At 42.1% G+C, this 23,177-nt stretch overlaps 1 protein-coding gene across 2 annotated transcripts in view; it reads left to right on the forward strand.

The window, feature by feature from the left end:
* The window catches only part of NT5C2 (5'-nucleotidase, cytosolic II), a 60,419-nt gene that overhangs the window by 27,262 nt on the left and 9,980 nt on the right, over positions 1–23,177 (forward strand). For both annotated transcript variants that reach the window (XM_017804006.1, XM_017804008.1), the window contains 5 exons: positions 2,522–2,595; positions 19,685–19,802; positions 21,244–21,339; positions 22,641–22,732; positions 22,921–22,978. In XM_017804006.1, coding sequence (XP_017659495.1) covers positions 2,522–2,595; positions 19,685–19,802; positions 21,244–21,339; positions 22,641–22,732; positions 22,921–22,978 — 438 coding nt within the window. The remainder of the gene's footprint in view (positions 1–2,521; positions 2,596–19,684; positions 19,803–21,243; positions 21,340–22,640; positions 22,733–22,920; positions 22,979–23,177) is intronic.

Below are 23,177 nucleotides of genomic sequence, written 5' to 3' on the forward strand. Positions count from 1 at the left end.
GCTCCCTTGTTTTTGCCTTTCACAGGCACTGCCGTATTACCCTTTTTATAAGCGCATTCAGCTCTGCCTTAGTACTTGTGGGTTTTGTCCTCATTTGGGAAACTCCTTAAATGTTGCAATTCTGGAATGTTCTTCTGAACTTCCTTAAATTTCCCTTCTTATTCCTGTCCTGATTAGACAGTCAGAAAACTGTGCTCCGGGGGTTAAGCCTAAAGGCAAGAGTAGAACTGGACTCTGCAGGTTAGGCAAAAAATGTTGCTAGAGTCTCCCAGAGGAATGTTATTCCTTAAAGCTCTACACTCTCAGATATAAGCTGCACAAACATGAGATCAGAAATTATGTGCTTGAATTAGCTAATAAATAATGCTTCCTGGCATCAGCAACAGCACGTAATCATCCTCATTATAGAATGTATGAGACTGTATTTAGTACTAAAGAGCATTTCACATTGGCCTCTTGTAAATCAGAGCTATCTCCATGTTAAAAGATAAACATGGATTCAGACTGCAGATTCGGATAATTTGCTCCACCTACTCAAAAGCCAGCTATTTCAGGAGAGAATTTGAGTGAATTATGAGCCCATCTCATATTTCCAAAAATCATTTCTTTACCAGTTTCCAGTTTTTATCCCATCACTTTGTCTTGTTTAGGTAATTCATAAATCTATCAGAAAAGAGCGTCATCTATAACCTCCGAGGCCCCTTAATGACAAGCCCCATTGTCAAAGGCAGGCCCTTTGCCAGGAAACAGTGACTCCCAGAGAGAGTGTGCAAGGTTAGGGGGAAAGTATACTATTGCCAGAGTAACTGTATTCCAAGTGGATTTGTGTGGAACAACAACGATATCCAGTGACTGGTTAAATTAGCCACAGATGTGTTTTCTAGAACACTGTCCAAGAAGATATACAGTGCTTTAGGGCTTGGTTCAGACATAATGATCTTCTGAAGTCAAATCAGATCCAAGCAAAATTGCATCGGTACCAGGGAAGCTTTAAAGGAATTCTGTAATATGATTCAGACAAGTAGATGAATCAGACTGCTGCGAACTAAGCAAGGAGCACATCAGTGAGAGATGAGGTAAGAGGACTCGCATACAAGTGCGATAGTTTGATGTTGGCAGTTTGCTGTTAAAATCTGAGCTGTGGATTGACAGGGCACTGAAACGGGCATGTTATGCCTGCCACCTGCCTGGAACGTGCATGCGGAGGAGAATCTCCCAGTGGCTTTTTTCAGCCTTTCAAAACGTACGGGTGCTTGGCTGTGCACTTGCTGTCTCCATTGCTGTCTCGCTGTCCCTGTGCCACTCCTCCTACCCGGCAGGGCTGCCGATTGCGGATTTTAAGAGGATAATGACTCCGCTGAGGGCAATGCACTTATTAAATATTTGGAGAATTTTCACTTACTGAAATCAGAGTACAAGTGAAGGCTCTGGGACTTTTCTCATACAGGAGAATTTTGTCTTGGCATCACAGCTCAAGCAGTACGTGGGATTTCTGTCTGAGATGGGTGTTGAAAAGCTCAGCTTCCCTCCCACAGATGAGTTCTGACTCTTGTTCTTAAAGTTCAGATAAGACAGACAGTGGAGAGAAGTCCTGTTGAATTACAGATCTGCTATATGGTTTAAAGTTCTAGGGAAACATAAGCAGCTTAGTTACTCTTGTTGTTGGAACAGAAATCAAGAAAAGCTTTTGTTGTGTTCTCTGACCTATTTCTTTACCATCTTATGTACTTGAACTAAATTGAGTATGACGTATTAAAATGTTGTTATCTAAAAGGTCCTGGAAGTATCCAGCTTAGATTCTCATTGCAATGAGCATTAATAGTAAAAGTACAATTTACAAAATAGCAGTTTTGTAGATGAGTTGCAGAGGAGTTATAAATAAAAAGAAAAATTTTCACAATAGAAATGGCATATTCTTATGTATGAAAATTTTTCTTATTTGCTCTTTTTCAGAACTTTATTAAATGTTTTTATTGTTTATTTACTTATTTCTTTATGGTTTTAATGCTGTTGGTGTAAATGTGGAAACAGATATGTTTAGATCTGCTTTGAATTTCCAGATATAGTTCCAAAGAGGATTCAAATGTAAATTTATTCACAGAAATATTATTTTATGTTATTTTCCTTGTTACCTCATTGTTTTAATCAAGCAAATTATATTGCTTTGCACCCACTGCTTCCAGATTTGTATCCTTTGAGGTCTGAATTCTGCTTCAGGAGATTTTGCAATTCTATTCTTAGGAATTTTTGCAGGTCACATGCAAAGCCGTGTGTGAGTGTGCATGCATGCGTGTATGTCTTTGGACAGCATACCAATAATTAGAATAAGTCTGCAAAGTCATGGCTTTGCTTCAGGAGGACTCATGGCAAAAAATGGGACTTGCCTCTGTTTTCAGGTATATTTTCTGATTTTGACCTACAAGAGCCAGACATCCTGACAGCTGGCAAAATGTAATTGTTCTAAAACATAAGTATTTTGAAAATGCTCATAACTATGGTGATATTTCTTCTCTCTTTTCAGGGTCTTTGTAAACAGAAGTTTAGCCATGGAAAAGATAAAGTGCTTTGGTTTTGATATGGATTATACACTTGCTGGTGAGTATCTTCTTAATTTCTTTGATCACTGAGTTAGTTTGGAATATTGCCTCTTGCTGAACAAAAAACAGTTACTGTTGGGCTACTCCATTTAGCAGGTGCTTTTTCTATTAGCAAATGTATCTTTCACTATTCATTGCACTTTCATTTTAGGTGTTTCCCTTAAATTTTTGTCTCAAGCCATGCTACTGTAGTACAGTTTCAAATGATTATGGGTGTCAAGGAAACCAAAGCTTAATAAGTCTGATTTCTTCCTTAAATTCCACGATATTTTGATAATGCCCCTTGTGCATGCTTGGCTTTGAATAACAAGGTGGTTTCTTTTATCCTTTATGCATATAGCAGCTACACCTTTAGCCAGCACATTCTCCTGTGTCCTGGGAAGGTCATTTTTGAATAGGATTTTCTCCTTCCCTCTCTCAGTTGGCCACATCAATGACTTGTTTTCAGAAGAGGCATGGCAGGGGGAGTGCCTTCTGTCAGCTGAACAAGTTAATTTAGAAAGCTTTGCCCATTCTTTATGACAGATAAGCTTTGGGAGATTGCATAATTGATTAGTTTCATAAAATTGTTTGCATGACTTCTCCATCTTTCAATTATTCAACAGGCAAGTTTGCTGAGACTTTTGACGAGAGGGGATAATGCTACCATTTTCTGCAGTCAGACTTGCATGATGTTATGTACTTTAAGGAAGGAAGAGATAAAAAGCTTGCTTCCTAGGTTATAATATCACACGGGCTGTCACTTTGGATGTCGTGTACAATCCTACCTTCTTTCTGATTACCATTTCCAGTGTTGTGGACAAAAAGTTCCTATCACCCTTGATATTTCAATTTAGAACTGTTGTGTATATGAACTGAGAAAATATGAGGTAGAGTGTCAGGGTCACCTAATAATAGGTTAATGCAGTATGTCAGCTATGGTCATCTAGTTATGCATACTGAGAAGGAATGAGAGATGAGTAATGTGGCTGGGGACAGTGTGAGGGTCACAGGAGCCAGGGTCAGAGGCTAAGTGAAGGGCAGGAAGGTTTCTGTAGGTTCCTGGTTCAACACAATGCTGCAAGGAGCAGTTTCAGAGACTGTGGCAGGTAATTGCAGTTTATATTTTTAAGTTTATACTTTTAAGCAGCTATCCATGAGGAAGTATTTACAAATAAAAGGTTTAGTTGCTCACCACCTTATATACATCTGTTTACAGCTCCTGCCACTTTTTAAGTCATGAACTATGTTGTTGTTAATCTGTGCTGGATATGATTGCAGGCGCGTGCTTTCAGTTTGTGTTTCCCAGCTGTGACAGCTTTGTAACAGTGCCTTTAAGGACTGCATGAAAAACAGTTGTTCAAGAATAAATACTTAAAAAAAAAAAAAAGAAAAAAAAGAAAAAAGTTGTGGGTTTCACTTCAGTAACAGAAAAACAACTTCTGTGCCTTTTGCAAACTGGTGACGCTTCCCAAGGACTCAGGTGGTCCCAGTGGGGCTGGTGTGGAGCATGAAGTGTGTTGCTAACTTTCATCCTGACAGAAGGAGAGCTTCAGCACTGTCCTCACTTATCCAACTGTTCATTTTACTCAAATGTTGCTTGTTCCTGTAAACATAGAGCAAATGTGTTGTTATCTGCAAAACAATGCTTGGTTTGGTGAAAGGAAAAAATGTGAATGTTTCAAGCATTCTAAAACAGTACCGGGGACATGAAAACCTGGGGCTTCCAAGGCTGTAAGATCACAGTGCTACAGTTAAGCAGGCAAAGTCAGTGCGTTCAGGGGAATTCAGTGACAGGGTATGATGCAGAAGAAGAAATGGGATGTGGTCTGAGCAGAAAACTGGAAATCTGGACCACTCTGGAATAAACTGCTGACCTGTGACTTCCTCTGTGGTACAAAAGAGATAATAGTTGCAGATCATTTTACATGGAGTTGTGAGAATGTAATTAGGTTGGAAAGCCATTTGCAGATGAAAAGCATTATGCCTGGTAAGTACTACTTCCCTTTTTTTCACTCGACTGGGAAATTAACATACCAAATTATCTGTTTAGTTTCTTATGTCTCAGTCACCATTTCTTCTCCATGTGAGCTTTTATTATCTGGCCATTATTTGCTATATATAACTGTTGCATACAAGAAAAAATACTTATTCAGTGTAGGGGCTTTAAAGAGTGCAGTGTTGAAATATGATTACAATTATAACAGATTAATTGGAAATGAAATGAAGAAGTGGGACAAGTGAAGTGTTACAGTAGTAAGTTGTAGTGCATTCATTAGATCCTGTTGTGTTTTCTCTTTGAGCACGTTATCCTTTACCCACCCTTTCACATGGACGTGCTACTTGTCTTGATTAAAAAAGAAAAAAAAGCCACCAATGTAAAAAGCCAGTTTATGTGTAATTTAACATCTGGAAATGGTATCTGCATACCAGATGGTGCATGCTGAGCAGAAGCCTTTTGGAGACCATTCAAAATACATAAATAGGCCAAGGAAAAGAACAGAAGCATCTCAGAAGTGTGATCAGCTCCTCATCTAGTTTTCTGCATTTGTACTTTCAGACATTGCTAAGTCACTTTTCTGTAACGTTTAAAAGTATTCCAAACACAGTCTTCCTATTCAATGATTGAAGGCAGGCAGAGTCACTGACCCTGCCAAAATCTATATGACACTTTTTTGCTCGTTCTCTGTTGTGAGCTTTCCCATCAGATATAGACTGATGACATTCATCTCACAGCTGACAGTCATACACTTCGACATCTCAGAAGAATGATTTTTTGGAACTACCTATCTTGTAAAGAGGTACTCTTGTCACTCATCTCTCTCTTTTCTTCCCAAATCGATGGTCACTGATAGCACCAAAAGTCTTCCTTAGGAGGTGGTTCAGTATCAGAGAAGTCAGAATCACTTGATGTATTTTGAACTTTAGAAGCTTGAGACAGTTTTATTCTTGTACCTTACGAATTTAAGGACGCAAACCTACTTACAATAATGCTGTTTTCTCTCTAGGATAATCTAATTTTGGTCAAGACGTGGCATTTCCATTTTGAAGTATATTGTAACAGCTACTACGCACATGCTGCTGTGATTGTGTGTCCTACTACTAGCATGTCTGAGAATGTCAGCTTGCCAACTGAGAGCAGTTTTAGTATCATCATGTTACACTGCACATAAAATAAAATTTCATGCGTTATTATATAGTATGTATTATATAGTAGTATTTCTTAGATCTATTACATTAAAGGATTACTTAACTCAGAATAGAAAAAAAAATTCAAGGTTGCCTGATACAGCATTGCCACAGTGGTTTTGTTTGCTTTCAAGTCAAAATTAGGTTAAACTTAATTTTTGTGAATGAGTCCTGTGTTCTCTCATTGTGTTTGTCTCTTTCCCTGCATAGGGTTGAGAAATACTGTTAATGGCTGGGTTGGGCAAACAAAGTCTTTTTTGGCTTGAAGAACCTGAAGGTTTTAGCCTTTTCTTCTGAGAAATGATGAAATTGCTGAATTCGTAGTCACTGTGATTACAGCTAGAATTAATTTTCACTGCTGGGAAAGTAAAATGAAAACAAATTGAAATAACTCTCAGAGGTTTTAGATTCCTTGTTTTGCTATAAAGGATTGCTGTTGTATCCTCATGGGGTGAATAAGATCTCCTACATGTATGGAAACTCCCAAGTCTCTCTAAGGTTAATGTGCTGGATACAAGAGGCTCAGAAATATGTGCTATGTATGAAGCTGGCTGTCCCCTTCCTATTCAATCTGTTTGGGAATCACATTTAGTACATAAAAGAATGTTTCTTTTAAGCTAGGTGTTATTGGAGGCAGTTTGAAGGAGGAGGAAGAACGGCAGGGTTTGACTGTGGTTTGTGTGCTTAGTTAAATAGTTGTGCTTAAAATCTTGGAGGGCTTGACGCAAGCAGGAGTCATCAGCTATTTCAGCCCTTGCTGTTAGCAGAGGTCAAGACAAGTTTCTCTGATGTTACACAGCCCTTCATTCTCTGCCTCTGGTCTTGCTGCCTGCCAGCCAGAGAGTGAGGCTGTGCCGGTTCCCCAGGGTGCCTTTGCTCCTTGGGAAGTAATGGTACACTTGGGGCTCCAGATATCCATGAAGGGCTGTGTAGGCTGTCAGGGCAGAACTGAGAATTTTGGAACAATTCCAATTTAAATCCTTAAATTAGAGAGATTGAGGGTCTTTTGTAGTTAATTTTTGTTTGCTAAGTAATAGTTTCTTTTATTATCTGGATGATTCATCTCTGCTTATTCATCCTGACCAGCCAGAAGACCAGCAGTCAGTAACAGTTCTGGTCTGCCTTCCTTTTTTACTAGTACTGTCAAAACTGCCCATGTTTTGGTAAAGGAGAATGTTGCATGCAATCCAAGATTCATAGCCTTGTCTGTTTTGTGTTTACTAGTAAGTGCAGGAAGTAAAAAAAAGGTACATCAGTAGAATCTCTCCACTGCGACACTCACCTGAGATTAAGAGTTGGTGGTGCCCTTTGGAAATGCAGCAGAGAGAGATCGTTTTCACACAGCATTTTATTTGGCTGCTTCCTACTCAGTGTGAGCTGTACTTAATTAGTAGGTCTGGATCCAAGCAATGCAGGAGGCCTTGGCATTACTAGCTCTTAAATGGGACAGGTTGCACAATGAGGTGATGGATAGATGTCCTTTGACAGGAGCAGAGCTAAAGCAGTGGGGTTCCCAAAGTGGCTGTAATTTCACACCAGGTCATTGGCAGATGGAGAGGGATTTACTAAGAATTACAAATTTAATTGTGCTTGAAAAGATTCTTCTGTGACTATTCTCCTTCTCCAAAAGTTACGGCCTTGTTGAAAGTTTTATCTTCTGTCTCTGAAGTAGGTTAGAGGTAATATCAGTAGACAGGATGCTTTCATTTGGAATGCTTTTCCTGTGCTTAATTCATTGCTGCTTCCATGTTCTCCAGAAATTGATAATAAAATTATCATTGGCTGCTGAAAACTGTCTCAATAAAAAGAAGAGGAAATGAGGCTTGAAAAATAATGGGTTTATTGTGTGCAAACGTGATTAATGCAACATAATCAGATTGGAATATAGCTTGTGTCCTGGAAACATTGCCAACTTAATGCCAAGATTTGGTGCACTGCAAAAATTTTATTGCAAAATTGCTTATGCTTTCAGCTGTAGCATTTCCCTTCTCATCACAAGGGAAAAGACATGGGAAAGACAGCTTTAGTCTTTCCCAGCTGACTCCAAAGTGCAACGTGCATAAACAGGTTTCGCTTCCTCAAGTAGGTGTTTGTGTCTAAGCCATCCTTGCAATTTGGAAGAGAAGAAAATTTTTCACACCCTCACCTTATTTTTGAAGTGCTTTTCTTTACCTGTTGACTCTGGAAAGGATACACTCAGCCAGAAGGTAGGATTGGCTTGTTGCTGTGTGTGATCTGGGAGAAAAGGTGACATCTGAATTGAGAACTGCTTCTTCAATCCATTTAGTATTTTTACTGTAGCTGGGTTGTATCAGTTTCTTGTGTTTCAGTTTCCACAACTGAGAAATGGGACTAATTAATTTGTACCGTGTATAAAAAAAATTCTGGATTGCACAAATGAAAAACAAAGTATAAACATGGGAGGTTTACACATAGAAGTTTGAACTGAATACTTAAAATACTGCTGAGCTTGTAATGTAAACAAGTGCAATGTGTCTGACTGTCAGTTTAGGTGCTGTTACTATCTGTTTTTTGGTACTGGACTCCAATGCAAATGTTCTAATGAGGCTCTCCTGCTGAGGTTAAAGGTTTGCCTTTAGTTTTATCATGATGTAGAGACTGCAGGCTTTGAGACTCTTTGGGGGAGATACTAAACAGTTTTGCTTCTTTCCCAGTTCACTGGATAATGGAGTTCTTTATGTCATTCAGAAATAGCGTGGTGGCTAGAGAAGGGAATTGGTAGATGTGCAACAGTAGCCTTCCAACTGTCCTAGCCAAAACCGAGAGATGCCCTGACTATTTCACATCTGCTGTCTGCGTTTTCACATTTGCACATTGCCAGTTTGACAGGTGCAGATTTTGCAGATTTCAGAGGCTGATTTAGCCATTAGTGTTTTAAAGCTAAAGGCAGATGGAGAAGCTAAATTGTTCCAAGTATGCTTTGAGCTGGATGGCTTTTCAAATACCAGTGCAGTGGCTATTGTCCCTGCTCTCTTTGAGCTGCTGCTCTTCGGAGTTGACCATTTAAAGCTGTGTAATGAGCAAACCGAGGTCTGGAGCTGTGGGATCTCACATGCTGGCGCTGGGAATGAGGAGTGGAGAAAGCATGTGTTGCTTGCTCTGTCCCAGTAAATCACCGACTGACAAACTGCTAATCTGCTGTCTGTGGATTCTTGAAGAATCAGAGTGATAAACAGAAGCTGCTGAAAGAACGAGTCTTCACAGTGCAAGGAAAGTTTCAAAAGCTGCTACATTCTGTTTCCTTGCTCTTAAAAACATGATAATAACATCAAGCTGGGTCAGCAGGCTGTTAGTATACCAACAGCCATCTCTGGTCTTTGCCAGATGGCTGTAAATAGGGAGGTTTTTTTTAAGTCTAATAGACCCCCTTATCTAGTAATCTTAATACAGAAGTACTATTAAGTTGCAAATACCCTTGTGATGACTCAAACAGCTTACTCTGTAGGAGGAACCAAAGCTGAGAGTACAGAAGGCTTTAACTCTGAGATCACATGTGTGCTATTGCTTTGTGAATGCCTTATTTTAGCACACAACAGAAAAACTTATGTATGTGGCTTCTTGCCAGCCATGGGCACTTGTGCTGCATCTAAGCTCAGGTGCACAGTGTTAAATTAAGTGTAAAGCAGCTTTGGAGGGTCACTCTTAAGTGAGAAGAATAAGAAGGTGGATCTGTTTGGACACTGATACACCTTCGTAATGCCTTAGATATAGTGTATTAATGGCTACTATACTTTTAAGTAATTTCCTTCTTATTTCTGGATGCTAGCAAATTATGTTTGAACTTGAAGACCATATACCTATTTCTTCTTGTTCATAAGTCTTCATTGAAGAACTAAGCCCATATTTTGGCACAGCAGTTTGTTTCCATGGAAATGCAGGGATATATCCAGTATGGGATTATAGCTCCCAGTGGGCTCTCAGAGAGGTAAATTGTGAAGGCCACTTGTTAAGCACAAAAAAAGATTCTCTTGTGTCAGGGAAACCATAAAAAATTTCCGTAAAAGAACAGGTGATTGTGTATTCATCTTTAAAATATTACTCCAGTTCAAAGGAAAGTTATACCAACTACTAAAATAAACAAATTGAAGTTTCCTTAAAATGCAGAATCTTTTTGAATTGCTTCTCTCAGAATGCAAAATGTGACCTCAGTGCTGCTGTTGTTAACCTCAAGGCATACATTTTGATTCAGCAGAAGAAATCTTTCCAACACTAAGCTCTGTTTTGCCAGCCTCTGAGGCATATCCAAACAGCACAAATCTTTGTTACATTGAAGGCAAACAAAGTGCAGCAGCAGAAAGCTAAAAATATCTGGAATTTACCAATGAGAGCACTAATAAGCCTGCTTTGGGAAGAGATAAAGCTGATGATACTTGACAACACTTGTTTTTAAAACAAGTAGAAATGCAGCCCTAGAAACAACCTGAAGTGTAGACCCAGCAATTCACAGCCAAGCTGAATATACAATGCTGTGTCAGTCCTTGAAGCAACAACAAATCCTGTCTTTACGTATCCTTTTAGCATGCAGAGCAGGAGAACAGGAGCTGATAGAGTTCCAGGTTGGAGGTTTTAGAGCTGAAAGCTGTGCTGTGCACTTGGGGATGTTTGCAGGAGCATTAGAGGTAAGGAATTTTCCATTGCTCTTTGGCTGCAGTGGGTGCGTAGCTGCCTCATGGGCTCTGCTGCAGCTGGGGACTGCAGAGCCTTGGTGCTGCTTTGTAGGTGAGTGCTGTTTTCCTCCCAGAACCTGTGTTTGGCATCATCAGAAAAGGGGGCTGCGCAGCCACTGGAGCTCAGATGCAAAAAATTCAATCCTCTGATGATTAGTGACCCTTGCCTTAGTTCCTGTTATCAGATTTACAGTCAAAAACACCTGTGGTCACAAAGACATAAGTGTAAGATCTGGCTGCTTGTGCTCGGCAGAGCAGCTTGGGTGTTGAGCATACAAAAGTATCCTGGGATGCATCTGGAGGTTTTGTCAAGGTATTATTTGCTGAGCATTATATTTCATTTTTAATGAAATATAAGAGGCACGTTAAATAAATAAGTCTGCTTAAAGCTCAGCTTTGTTTTACTACACAGATCACTTCTGTGTTTGAAAAGGTTTCTTTAGGTTAATGAGAATTATACTCATTACGGCAGCAGTTTCTTCTTATTTAGATTGAAAAATTGAAAATTCAAAGAAACAAAGCATAATGTTATTAGCTGTATTGTTTATTTGGTACTATGAAAACTCAATTTAAATATAGGCTGAAATGCTACAATTCTGCTTTGCATAATACAGTGTGTTTTTATTTATGGTTTAGTGTTTAAAATCAAACCCCAAGAGTCAAGAGGACTGGGGTCTGTTCCTGCCTGGTTTTCAACTCATTTTGACTGTAGATGAATCCTCTATGGTCACAGTTCAGCTGAGTTCATAAACAAATGGCAAGTCAGTGATTCACCAGGTTCCTAATTGAAAACATATGAGTTGTCCCATGGGTTTCATTTGGGGTTTCTTGTGGTTACAATTAGGCACGTTTACCACTTTGTCAGTTTGTTTACAGGCAGTGAGCTCCTAGGTCAGCACAGCACAGCACAAAGGTGTTGGACTGCATTGCCCTGGATGCAGGGCACGTGTTTATGTGGGCAGAGATGAACCCAAACTAGTACTGTACACACCAGGGCTATAAACACGAGTGTATGTTTTTCCCTTCGTGTTCTGTGAGGATACTGTGAAGTGAAATGCCTGCAGTGGCCATAGCAGAAGTTGAGGTAACACTTGATGTGTCTGTGGAAACAGAAATGCAAGGCAAAGGGAACTGGAGGTTTGTGCTTATCCCTACTCCTGGGATAGCCAATCCAGCTGTTTGTGTGAAGGGTCCTGCAGTACAGGTACTTCTGCAAGGTTTATGGAAAAAACCTTTCTTATGGAAAAGAAACTGCTCTGCTTGATTTCCAGGGCTAAGCAGCAGCACCTTGCCAGGCTATGCAAGCCAGGTGTGAGTCTGGGCTCCTGTCAGAGCTGAGCAGTCTGACTCCACTGTCAAAGCTGGTGGTAGTTAACACTCAGGTGTGAAACTTAAACATGACATTTCAGATTCCTTCCTGTGTAAGTAACCAATTATTTTAACATAGAAAGCAGCATAGCTTGAAATATTACCATCTCCCTTTTGTTACATTTAACTGACAGCACCTGGCAATACCGCCCTGGTTAGAAAAGGCCCTGTGTCACAGAAGCTGAAGTCATTAGTATTCTAGAGCAGAAATCCTCCTCTTTTCTAACTATATATGAAAACTGGCGTTGCTCTGTAACGAGTTATGCAGATAGATACCCTGAAAGTAGGCTCACTATATAGAGGTCAGATAGCATTCCTCACTACCTGGTTACTTATGAGGATCTTCAGACCTTTGGCCCTACAGCTGAGAGACTTTCCTCAAACTACAACAGTATGTGAAATGCCTGCCCAACACTTCCTAGTACATTTAATTGGTATTGTTGCTTCAGTGCGGTTTGATTTTTGATTAAGCCCAGTGTCCCAAACCACCTCCCAGACTGGTCACTCGCTGTTTCCCTCTGGACTCTCAGCTGGAGTTGCAGGTCAGGTGATCAGAAGTGGCAGGCAATGAGTATTTGGGGCTTGTGTGAAATAGCCAGCAGTGTGGTTGATCATGGAGGGGTGACTGCCACAGACACAGTGTAGTGAGCACTGAATGCTCAGCTGTGTGCAGAGGAGATACTGACAGAATGGAGAGCTCTGCGGATAGATCTATCCCGTTTTGGGACACCAATCTAGGATCTCATTTGAGACATTGTTTTGGCAGGATACATAGATACTTGTACTGTTACAGGGGACAGGGTTGTAAAAGGGGATCTTGGTCCTCAAGGCTTTAACTAAGCCCTTTTTGTCAGCACAACATTGATATAAATGTGCTTCTAATACATACTTGCATTATTATTTATTTGTGGTAATTCAGAGCAGCACTTTGATCCTGCTCTTTAAGTCAGGTTTGTGTAATTTCAGAAATGTATTTGTATTAGCTTAATTATGCATGTTGTGCCTGAGACATATAAATCTGGATACTAGCTCTCTACCTGCCCATGTATGTCCTTAACTGCCTGATTTGCATGGCTTACTCACTGGAGAATAAGCAGCAACTGAAATAACCTGGTTTTAGTTATTTTACTTTCATTTCTTCAAGACTTAACACAAAGTAGTTGGGCTGCATTTCCTGTGCTTCAGAGAGAAGGCAAAACCCCATGCATTATCTGTTTTGGCTTATCTGTCTTCGTGTGGCGTCTGGAGAATCCAGATAGTGGGTAACATTTCTGAAGATTGAGTGTTTGTTGAAGCTTTTTGCAACCCTCTGGAGGAGGTAATCACCTCTAGTTTGAGAAATACTGATGTTATCTGGACACCTGAAAGTCAAAAGCCAATTATTTTCATCTGCCAACCAAAACAGTGGGGGTAGACTAAGGTGTTTCAATTCCCAAGAGGCTTATCAGTGGCTAGGACTGAGGACAGTGTGGACAGTGCTCCCAGCACCTGTGAGAGGAAGGAGTCAAGACAGTCTGTGCCCAGGGGGTCAGAGCAGGCAAAAACAGCTGCCCCCATGAAGTCCCCTGCTAATGTGGGTTTTTGGTGACATTGCAAGCACCTTTCCCTGGGCTGCTCTTGCCTTCCAGCTGGGAGGAAAGGGGGGGTGAGGATTTGGCTGATGGAAGGGATGAAACTCCTTCAGGAGATGCTGGGGCATCCTAAGAGAGCACCCAGGCAAAAGAGAGTGACATATGGACAAAAACTGGAGGCAGGGATGAATGTTACTTCAGGTCATGATTTAGTGGTCCTTGCCCTGCCTCTCCACCCAGAGGAGCTGCTCACTCTGCAGGCTTCTGTTGTTGCAGTGACCTCCTGAGCTCGTTTTTCCCTTCCTAAATCAGGATGCTGGCAAAGGGGAGCTGCTTCCTCAAAGCTGCCTCGGTGGTGTGGGAAATCAGCATGTTGTCACTGTTCTCAGTTCAGGGCTTTTACCAGCACCAAATCCATAGTGGTCAGAAATGGCTAGACTGGACTGGCTTGCAGGTGTGCAAATACATCTCACAAAGAGGAGACAACTGAAGCAGTACAAAAAGTGTGGTTATTGCAGCTTTAGCTCCTGCTTCTCTCCTAAGATCCATGACTACCTTGTAAGATGTGTCAGCAAGCCCTGGAACAAACAAGAAGCTGCCCTGCCTGACTTAGAAATATCTGTGTGTGTGGAGGAGAAACAAGGGAAGATATGGGCAGCACTTGAAGAGCTGTCTCCTCCCTACAGCTTAGACGGAGCCATCACATGCACTAGAGCCTTCCCCAGCTATTAATTTTGAAACAAAAAAAGGCTTTAAACGTTTATTTTCGGAGAAGCCTTCCAGGAGATCTGCATACTTCTGTGGGTCCTTTTTTAACATCATTCCAGCTCAGCTTTCTATTTAGTACAAATTGGATCTCAAAGATAATTCTTGATTATTCTGTGCATACCTGGAAGTTGCAAAATAGTTCTGGTCTTCTTACTGCGTGTACTTGCAAACCAGTGCACTGCAGTACAGTGCAGCACTATGTGCAGGTTTGGTGCTGGTTTGTCCTGCAATGCTTTGCTCATAAAAGCCCAAGCACAAGCATTTTAAAGTGTACAGTTGATTGTAGACCTGCTATGTCAGACTGACCTGGTGTGTGAGGTTCTTGCTGGGAGCACCTTCAAGATGTAGGGCAAAATTCTCTTCTCAGGTTCCTGGAGTAGCTCCTGACTCCGTCTTCCAAGTCTCCAGTGCTGACACATACAGGCGTTTTATGGTGCAAAAGAAAGTAAGCACCCTGAAAGGAGTAATCTGCCACCGACTGAGGAATGAACAATAATGGCAAATCCCCAAAAAGAGCATGAGACCTTTTCTTGAACCAATTGCTCTGCATCTGAGAGAAACATGAAGGGTTTGTGTCACTTGGGCAATGTGCTTGTAGCCTCTTCCTCCTAATTATCCCTGAGCTGATGATCTAAGACTGCTTTGTGGATATGAGGACAGAATTTTGCCTGCAGGATGCACGATTTCCAACTGTGCCTCTTCTATAAATCAGTTTTAAGTGTATTTGGAATAAGTGCCAGGCCAGCTTCTGAGCTTACCAGAGGACAGAGCTCCAGCAGACAGAGTCCCACATGGCACAGAGCTGTTGCAGTTTTAAAATCAGTCTGATTTTTTTCTTTAACAGGGGAGCCCAGTGTAACTCCGTCAAGCCTGGAGTGACACTCTGAATCTGCATCTGCCTCATGTGAGTTAAAATCCTGGCAGCAGCATTTTGCATAAGCTGGAGCCTCTGTAGAGAGCTTTTTTTTTTTTTTTTTTTTTTTTTTTTTTTTCCTTTTCAGGAAGGCTATAAAATTGTTACTGTTATGTGTCTTGGCAGCAAAGGTAAACACAACCACACAAATGCATGAGAATGCATACCTTACTGCACAACCCCTGCTCATTCCAGATCAGCTTCCCTCCTAGCACGTACTGTGGAAGGGATGCCTGCACTCATCACAGACCTGAAGGCTTGCAGCGTTCACTCCCGGGGTACTGCTTTTTAGTTTTTGATGGTTTTAACGTTAAGCCAAGTGATGGTATGAAGGGGAAACTGAAATGCTGTCCACTGGCTTCTGTTTTTTTAAAACCTTTGGTTGTTTCTTTCCACCCTGGTTGTATAATCCATGAGCACTGGGTGCTGATTACCCTGTGCTGCTGAAGCATTTGCCTGTGTTGGAACCCAGACCATTAAAATAACATTTCCTCTGGGGCTGGGGACTTGGCATGGTGTCAGAGACATGGCCATCAAGCAGTAAGAAAGAGAAAAAGAAATCAGAATAAGTTGTAACATGTGCTTTGGTTTTACTGTCATCCCACATGTGTTGGGCAAGGACAGTCTGAAAATTGTTTTGCGGCTCTGCCTCTTCCCCTGTCACAGAGCTGGGGATGGTTGTAGACTGGGCCCTTCTCAGCTGGGTGAAAGAGCTGAGCACGGGAGACACTGTATGGCAAATGGCTGAATTCATGCCATTGCCATGGCACACAAATTATCTCCAGTTGTGGAATCAACAACCAGATCCGAGGGAGGGGATATTTCAGCAAAGTTTAAAACTAATTTTTCATCATGCAGCTGCAGAAAAAAATCCTGATCTTTCCTCTTTCTTCTATTTCCTCACGGATGCCTGAAGTAAACCAAACGTGAGACAGAATGACCAGCCTGGAGTACAATAATTAAATACATTTTTTTATCTAGTAATAACATCTATAACTAAGGCATCTGCCCTGAATGTGCAGTTGCAGCAGTGTTATCCTGTTCAGTGTTTGATCTGAAGGAGGTGGATTGTTTGTTTGCCTGGAGGGAGCTCATGTTACTGACACAGGCTCACCAGAAGTGTCAGAGGGTTTTGGCCTGATGCAGCAAGTGCTGTGGTGTAGGGTGCTGTCAAGGTGGGCTCAGTGAGCTCTTTTTCTCTTCCCAGCTGTGTGTCCAATTAAAGGAAAATTTGTCTTGAGCAGTAAGTATGCTGGTAACTAGAGAACATTTATATCCCTTTTAGGAGTCCAGTTTCCTGTGTCTCTGTTTAGTTCATGTGTCAAGGAGAAGGCTCTTGTTTTCCAGATATTGTGGAGTAGTAGAAAAATAGAGAAGGGATCTGAGGCATGAATGAGCTAATAGTTTTGTTTTATTCAAAGAGACGTCAAGGAAGCAAAATCTAAAGCTTGAGAGGTAAGGGGAATGACTGTCCCTCAAAAAGAAACATTCAGATTAATCCAGTTGCAGTACTGCCTCAGCAGAGACTTGGAATGATGAAGGCTGAGATTGATATTTGTTCTTCAGCATTTTTCCTAATGGTGCTTCAACTTGTTTCCTTGGAGAGTTAAACGGAGGTCTTTTGTGAGCAGCTGACCTCATGTCCACCACAGGTGTTCTCTGGTGGAGTGTTAGTTAACAAGATACACAGATTATTATAACAGAAAGCCCTCCAGTTTCCCTGGAAAGGTTCTTCTGGAGTTGTTGATAAACCCCTGCTGGTTGTCCAGAGGAGATGCCAACATGCTCCTTGAGGTTCCTTGTGTCTGGGCAGCATCATGATGGTTAGTTCAGAAAGAGCAGGGTTTCCATGGAGAAATGTTTGTTTGGGAGCAATGTTTTATGGATTAAGTTGACAACAGGGTCAAATTCCCAGGAAGCTAGTGAGGAGAAGTGCAGCAGCTTCATTGACAGAGCAGGGGACTGGAGTCTGCTTCACATAAAAAGAAGTTTTGCAGTGCCTTCACCTTCTAAGAATGCATGCAGGTGTATTTGTAATAATTTTCCTGGGGAAGTGCCTCTACTGTCCTGCATCAGAGGAATTCCTTTTTCCAGATGATGCTCTGGTGTCAGTCTCAAAATTTTGTTCATCACCTAACTGGCTATTGCTCCCTCCAGCTCTAGCTCACTCCCCAGAATTGCCTTCTCAGTCACTGATTTCTTCATTAGCTGTATTTGTTATTGCTTATTCCTATCTATAGCTTAATCAACCCTTCCTTTCCTAAAGGACAGAAAAGACTTCGTGCATTGAATGTTGTTGATGTTTGCCATTGGTGTAATCTTGCTTGAAGATTTTGATAACTGCTTTATTGATTTGTTATCTGTTTAAGACCATTACAGGTTTGCTTGTTATGTTTTTAATGCTCTTAGTTTAATGGAGAAAATTAGCTATTAGGATTCTGGTGCTTTTTGGATTCTTAAAAGATGTGGGAGCCCTCTGTCACAGTTACTATGATCTGAGTCTTTTGACAGTCTTGCTTTGTCTATAGTCCTTACCTTCTTAATATTTTTTTTAGTATTTTATATATTTGTTTTCTCCTCTCAGATTGAACTTCTGTATCCTGCAGGGTATATATATGCTGGTGATTAGCTGGGCAGTATAGATGATTGTATTAATGTATATTGTGAGGCCCACAGATGTGCTAGATCTCTGTCAGGAAAAGCAATCAGTCTTCTAATGAGTTTACTGTGTAACTTGTACATGTTTGTATTTTACTCAGCTGAATTTGAAATATTTAAATGTTTGAGGCAGTTGGGCCCACTGAACTCATGGTAGTTCTAGTTGCAGTAAAGGATTGTATTTATCTTAGGACCAGTTTAAGACAGTGACATTGTGGTGTCCCATCCTTAAGGGAAAGGGAGCATGCAAGTTATTTAAGTGCTTATGGTCGAAAGGAGTGACGGAAGTGAAGGAGGGTCTGCAAAGGTTTACAGAGTTTTATTAGTAAATTGCACGCTTGGCATGGAAATTTACATTAGTCCCTGACCTTTTAGTATAAGCACACCACAGTGGGTTTTGGATAAAGGGTGAAAGGGTAGGGGGGGTGAAAGAAGGGGAGGGGAAGGGAGAGAGAGAGGGGAAGGGGAGATGGAGATATGGAGACGGAGAGATGAATTAAAGAGAGGGAGAGAGAGAGAAAAAAAGGAAGAAACGGAAAAAAAGATCACCAGCCCTGGCTCCAGCATTGATCCAGCTGAGGGGGTGTCCAGGGTCCCTGTGCACACACACCTGGGCTTTCTGGGGGTACCTTTTTATAGATAAGTTTTCTCCACCTGGGACATAAGTTTCATGCTTTCCATGCAAATTAGTTATCATGTGCAGTCCATTCTTCTAGACCTTCTGGAAATGGGTTGGAGGGCTTTGAGAGTCTTAGGTGGTCTCGATCTCCCCCATACAGTCCATGCCTATTTCTTGACCTCATTCCTGCACTTGAGCTGTGCTTATCTCCAGGAGCCAGGACAAGGATGTTTGTCCCAGGAAAGTGCTGTCCTACCTCTGTATGGCCCCTTGTCCAGCCACATCCTGTTCTTTCTCACAGCATGTTATTACCAACAATCCTTGGTTGTTATTACCAACAATCCTTGGTTGGCTCCACGACTGTCCGGCTGTTGGTGTTCGAGACATGCACATTAGCCCCTTATCTCCTGGGCTTCTACAGACATGCAGCGAGTGTAAACACACCACCAGAGGAACACAGTGATTTCCATCTGTCATGATTGCATTTTAGATGTTGAATTAATGATCTGATTAAACAGTAACATTTGCAGTACATGGGAAGGTCATTTGCAGGAAGAAGACAGGCCGGATGGTAGGGATGACTTGGTTGAACAAGTCCATTTCCTTTGCGTTGAGCGAAGGTGCGTGTCACAGATGAGCAGCTCCTGTGGCATGTGAGAGCAGTGAGCTTGCTTAAGAGAGTAGCATTTTGATGCACAAGGGTAATAGCTAACAGATTTTTGCAGTACCATATGGTGTTATTAACAAACAAATCGTATGTTAACTTGACAGCTCTACCTTCAAGCTAACTTAGTCTGCAGCAAACATTAATTCCCCCGAGATGAAATCTGGAGCAATATTAAGCTTTGGGATTGCATCCAGAGCAGTAACGGTAGCACAGCAGTGATGAATGTCAGGCTTTCTAACCTCCAGTATATGTGTTCCCTCAATTTATTGGTTTCTTTATCAGCTTTGTGAAAACACAGCAAACCAAAACCCAATTGGAACAGGTGGGACAGGGAGCATTCCTGCATCTGCCTAACTGCACTGCAGGGAGGGGAGCTGCCATTTGAAATACATTTTTTCTGATGCAGAGAGCTGTGATAAACTGATGGATATTTCATCTGGTGCACTCTGCTGCTGAAATTCGAGCTGCAGCTTTGCTTTGCTGCAGCCCTGGGGCATGAGCTAATTTCGGGCTGGGAGACCCAAGGCAGGGAAGGGCAGGAGCAAAGGAGGGAATGTGGTATGTGGAGGAGGGAGGAGGGCGAATGGGTACATTACTTTTAATTGCCTTCTTGTTTAACCCCCTAGCTGTTTTCAAATTTTCTAACTGAAATCTCATCTTGGTACAGTGTATAAATCCCCTGAATACGAATCTCTTGGATTTGACCTGACCGTAGAAAGATTAGTTTCCATTGGATACCCTCATGAGCTGCTCAATTTTGTGTATGATCCTGCATTCCCTACCAGGTAAATGACTAACAGATACCAACCCAGCCTGCTTGAGGCCTTGAATTCTTGTTCTGTAAAGTTCATAGGCAACATGTGAGGCCAGGTTTTCAGAGTTGTGGCTGTGAAACCTGTGGCTGACCACAGATCATGGGGAAGGAAGCAGACTGATCCAGTATATGGAGGGCCCTTGCACATGTGTATGCATGCCAGCAAAGAGGGAGCATGCAAGAAAAGAACCCTACTGAAAACATGGTCCAAAAATAGCCTTTCAAAGCAAAGACAGCAGAGATACAATTGGATTGGGAGTGAAATCAAAATGAGGGGGAGAAGGAGCTGTTATTGTCTAAGAGGCTGCTAGGGTGTCTCAGAACGTTTTTCTTTAATGATTTTAATTAGTAGTGTCCTAGTGCATAAGACATCCTGAAAATTAAGCTGACAGTAAACAATAAAAATGGGACCAATCCAGTTCATCTGTCTAGATGAATCAAACATCAAAAGCATTTGATTTAGTAACTTTTTGATTTCATAACTTCGCAGAAAGTTAATGGTGCAAAGTTACTGAATTCCTACATTTCGTCTTTTGGTGGCAGAGGTGAAAAGGACATTGCTTGTTTTAAACAAAGTTGTGGATCCAACTCTGCACCTTTAAGTTCTTTCCACTTGTGCCTTTGCTGGATTTTGCTTTTTTGACTCCTTTGGAGCTTCTTTACAAAAGACTGGTTCATAGGGTCTGTTGGCTTGTTCCAGTTTCAGTCTGGCAGCCTCCTTCCTTCCCTCCTCTCAGCATGTTTTACACTGAGACTGCTGCTGGCTGTGCCCTTGCCCATAACAAGGCAGTAGCCCTTCACAAACCTGTGATGAAGACTCCATTAAATCTACTGCCTTCATCCCAGGGAGGAGACAGAAGGGATATCTCTGTGGGAAGACTGCCTTCTCCAGATACAGGCTGCTAGATAAGTGAAACAGAGTTTTGCTGGAGTCAGAGCTGGGAATGTCCAAAGCATTTTGTGCCATAGTTACACGCCCCATCTGGCTCTGTCTGTGACAGAGTGATGAAAAAGAGGAGAGAAGTTCCTTTATTGCACCTCACTCTTCCCTGCAGCCCAGCAGGTGTGTCAGGGAACCACAAACACAGGTGTCAGATTTGTGACCCTGTGGAAGAGGCCCACAGCCTCCCTGGTATGTGCATAGCTAAGCTTCTGCCAGGTTAAACGGTTCTGCTTTCAAGGCTGTGGGGAGCAGATCAGGTATCTCTTTCACCTGGAGGTGCAGGCTTCTGGTTTCTCACCTCCCACCAGGTAAAAGGGACAGTAGGGACCCCATCTGCAGAATTACAGCAACTCTGTTTTGATGCCCCACGCCAAGTAAGCAAGCTGTTCTAGAGCTGTTCTAGCTGCTAATAAAGTGGTCATCGCTTAATACACTCACTTCTTCATATCTAAAATTGCTTTCTTAACAGAGGCCTGGTGTTTGATACCCACTATGGAAACTTGCTGAAAGTTGATGCCTATGGGAACCTCCTAGTGTGTGCACATGGCTTTAATTTCCTCAGAGGGTGAGTGCCAACTCTTTGCTGTTCTTTTTGACTTAATACACTCTTTTGTGTCACTGATCCTCAGGGCACCCATTGTATAAGGAGTCGCAGGGACTCCACTAACAGCAGATGCTGTGCTGGTGTTCCTACAGCTCCAGGATTAACTGGGGATGCATTGAGGGTCTCAGGCACAGCAACAGCTCAGGTGTTTACAGTGGAAAGATCTGTGCTGGCACAGAACGCGTGCTGTGGGGAAGGATTGATGGGATAATGCAGGGGCTGTTCACCTGTCCTGGCACAGTTCAACATCAGCAGCTTATCAGTTAAGATAAAGCCATTGCATGAGGGCTGCTGGGAGCAGACAGGACCTATGCCCCTTGAGGCTGTCCACTCCACAGTCAGTGCTATGAAACTTTGAGGGCCTGAGCTGGTTTGGGGAAGGAACAAGCTTGCTCTACCCCTTTGTGTTTCTGACCTGTGAGGGTGTCAGAACTGAGCATTGCATGCCATTTCCTGCAGCCTTCCTTGGATACTTGTGTTTCTCTTGTCCCAGAGAAAGTGCTTTAGGAAGCAGAGAGGACTGCAGAACCACATGCCTGATGTGTCCCAGCAAATCCCCCCTCCCACATCCCTGCTGCAAGGGCATATGGATGGAAGGCAAAGCAAGCTCAGGGCCCCCAGGGTGACAAACTTTTTCATTGCAGACATGTAAGTCCTTGCATCAGGAGTCCAAAATTTAGAAAAAGCCCTTATATATGCACTCAACTTCCTCTTCGATCCTGAAGTGATTTTCAGAAGCTCCAGAAATTGAGGAAACCAGAATAATGAAATTCCTTCCATCATCGCCACCCTGCTGATTAATTCAGAGGGCCTCAAGCAAACCTCCTGCAGCAGAGCCCTGTACACCCCTGCTGAAAGCTGCTGGGAGAGTGGAAAGCAACACATGGAAAGTGGGGGAGAGTTCAAGATAAGCAAACAATGACAGTACAGATGATTTAAAGCATCCTCATAGCAGCAGCATGGGGTTTAAGGTCTAGCTGTGGACTCTCGACCACTCTGTGTCCCTGTGTGGGCTCTGCTCAGTTTGCTGACTCAGCAGTGAGGGCTTTGTTCTGGCTCTGCCGGAGGCAGCGCGGCCAAGGGAACACCAGTGGATGCACTTTTGCTCTTGTGCCGACAGTGCATGTGGGAAAGCTGGGTGTTGATTAAAGCACAACAGACTCTAGTTAGTGGATCCTGCTGCAACTCTGTTTTGCAGGTCAGCACATTTTATCCTTGTTATGTTTTGCAGTTTCATTCTTCTCCACCTTCTCTCTTCTCAGGCCTGAAACACGGGATCAATATCCAAATAAATTTATCCAGAGGGATGACACAGATAGGTTTTACATTCTGAACACGTTATTCAATCTACCAGGTGAGTCTAATATGAGCCAACACAAGCCTCTTTCTGTGCATTTTAAGCCAATAAAGCTTTGCTAATGTCATACTCTACTTATCTGTTTGGTTTTTTTTACATGAACTTTCTTCCTTTGTGCACAGGGCCTAAATTTATCTGGGCTCTATGTTATCCTAATGTTAAAATCTTATTCTTTTTCCTTGCAGAGACCTACCTGTTGGCTTGCCTAGTGGATTTCTTTACTAACTGTGACCGGTACACGAGGTACGTGTTCCCTCTGCTTCGAGGTCCTGTTGGAACAGTAAGATTGTTACTATACTATATAAAGAGCAATACAGCACAGATGGAGCTGTTCCTAATATCAGTGAAGGCCCCTCAAGAGGTTTTGGTGGGGAAAAGTTCAGCCCTCATAATTTAGTGGTGATGAGTTGATCTGTGTGTACAGAAGACGCTGGTTATGAGG

This window comes from Lepidothrix coronata, unplaced genomic scaffold, assembly GCF_001604755.1.
Source record: "Lepidothrix coronata isolate B3197 unplaced genomic scaffold, Lepidothrix_coronata-1.0 Scaffold8, whole genome shotgun sequence".
NCBI classification, from domain to species: domain Eukaryota; kingdom Metazoa; phylum Chordata; class Aves; order Passeriformes; family Pipridae; genus Lepidothrix; species Lepidothrix coronata.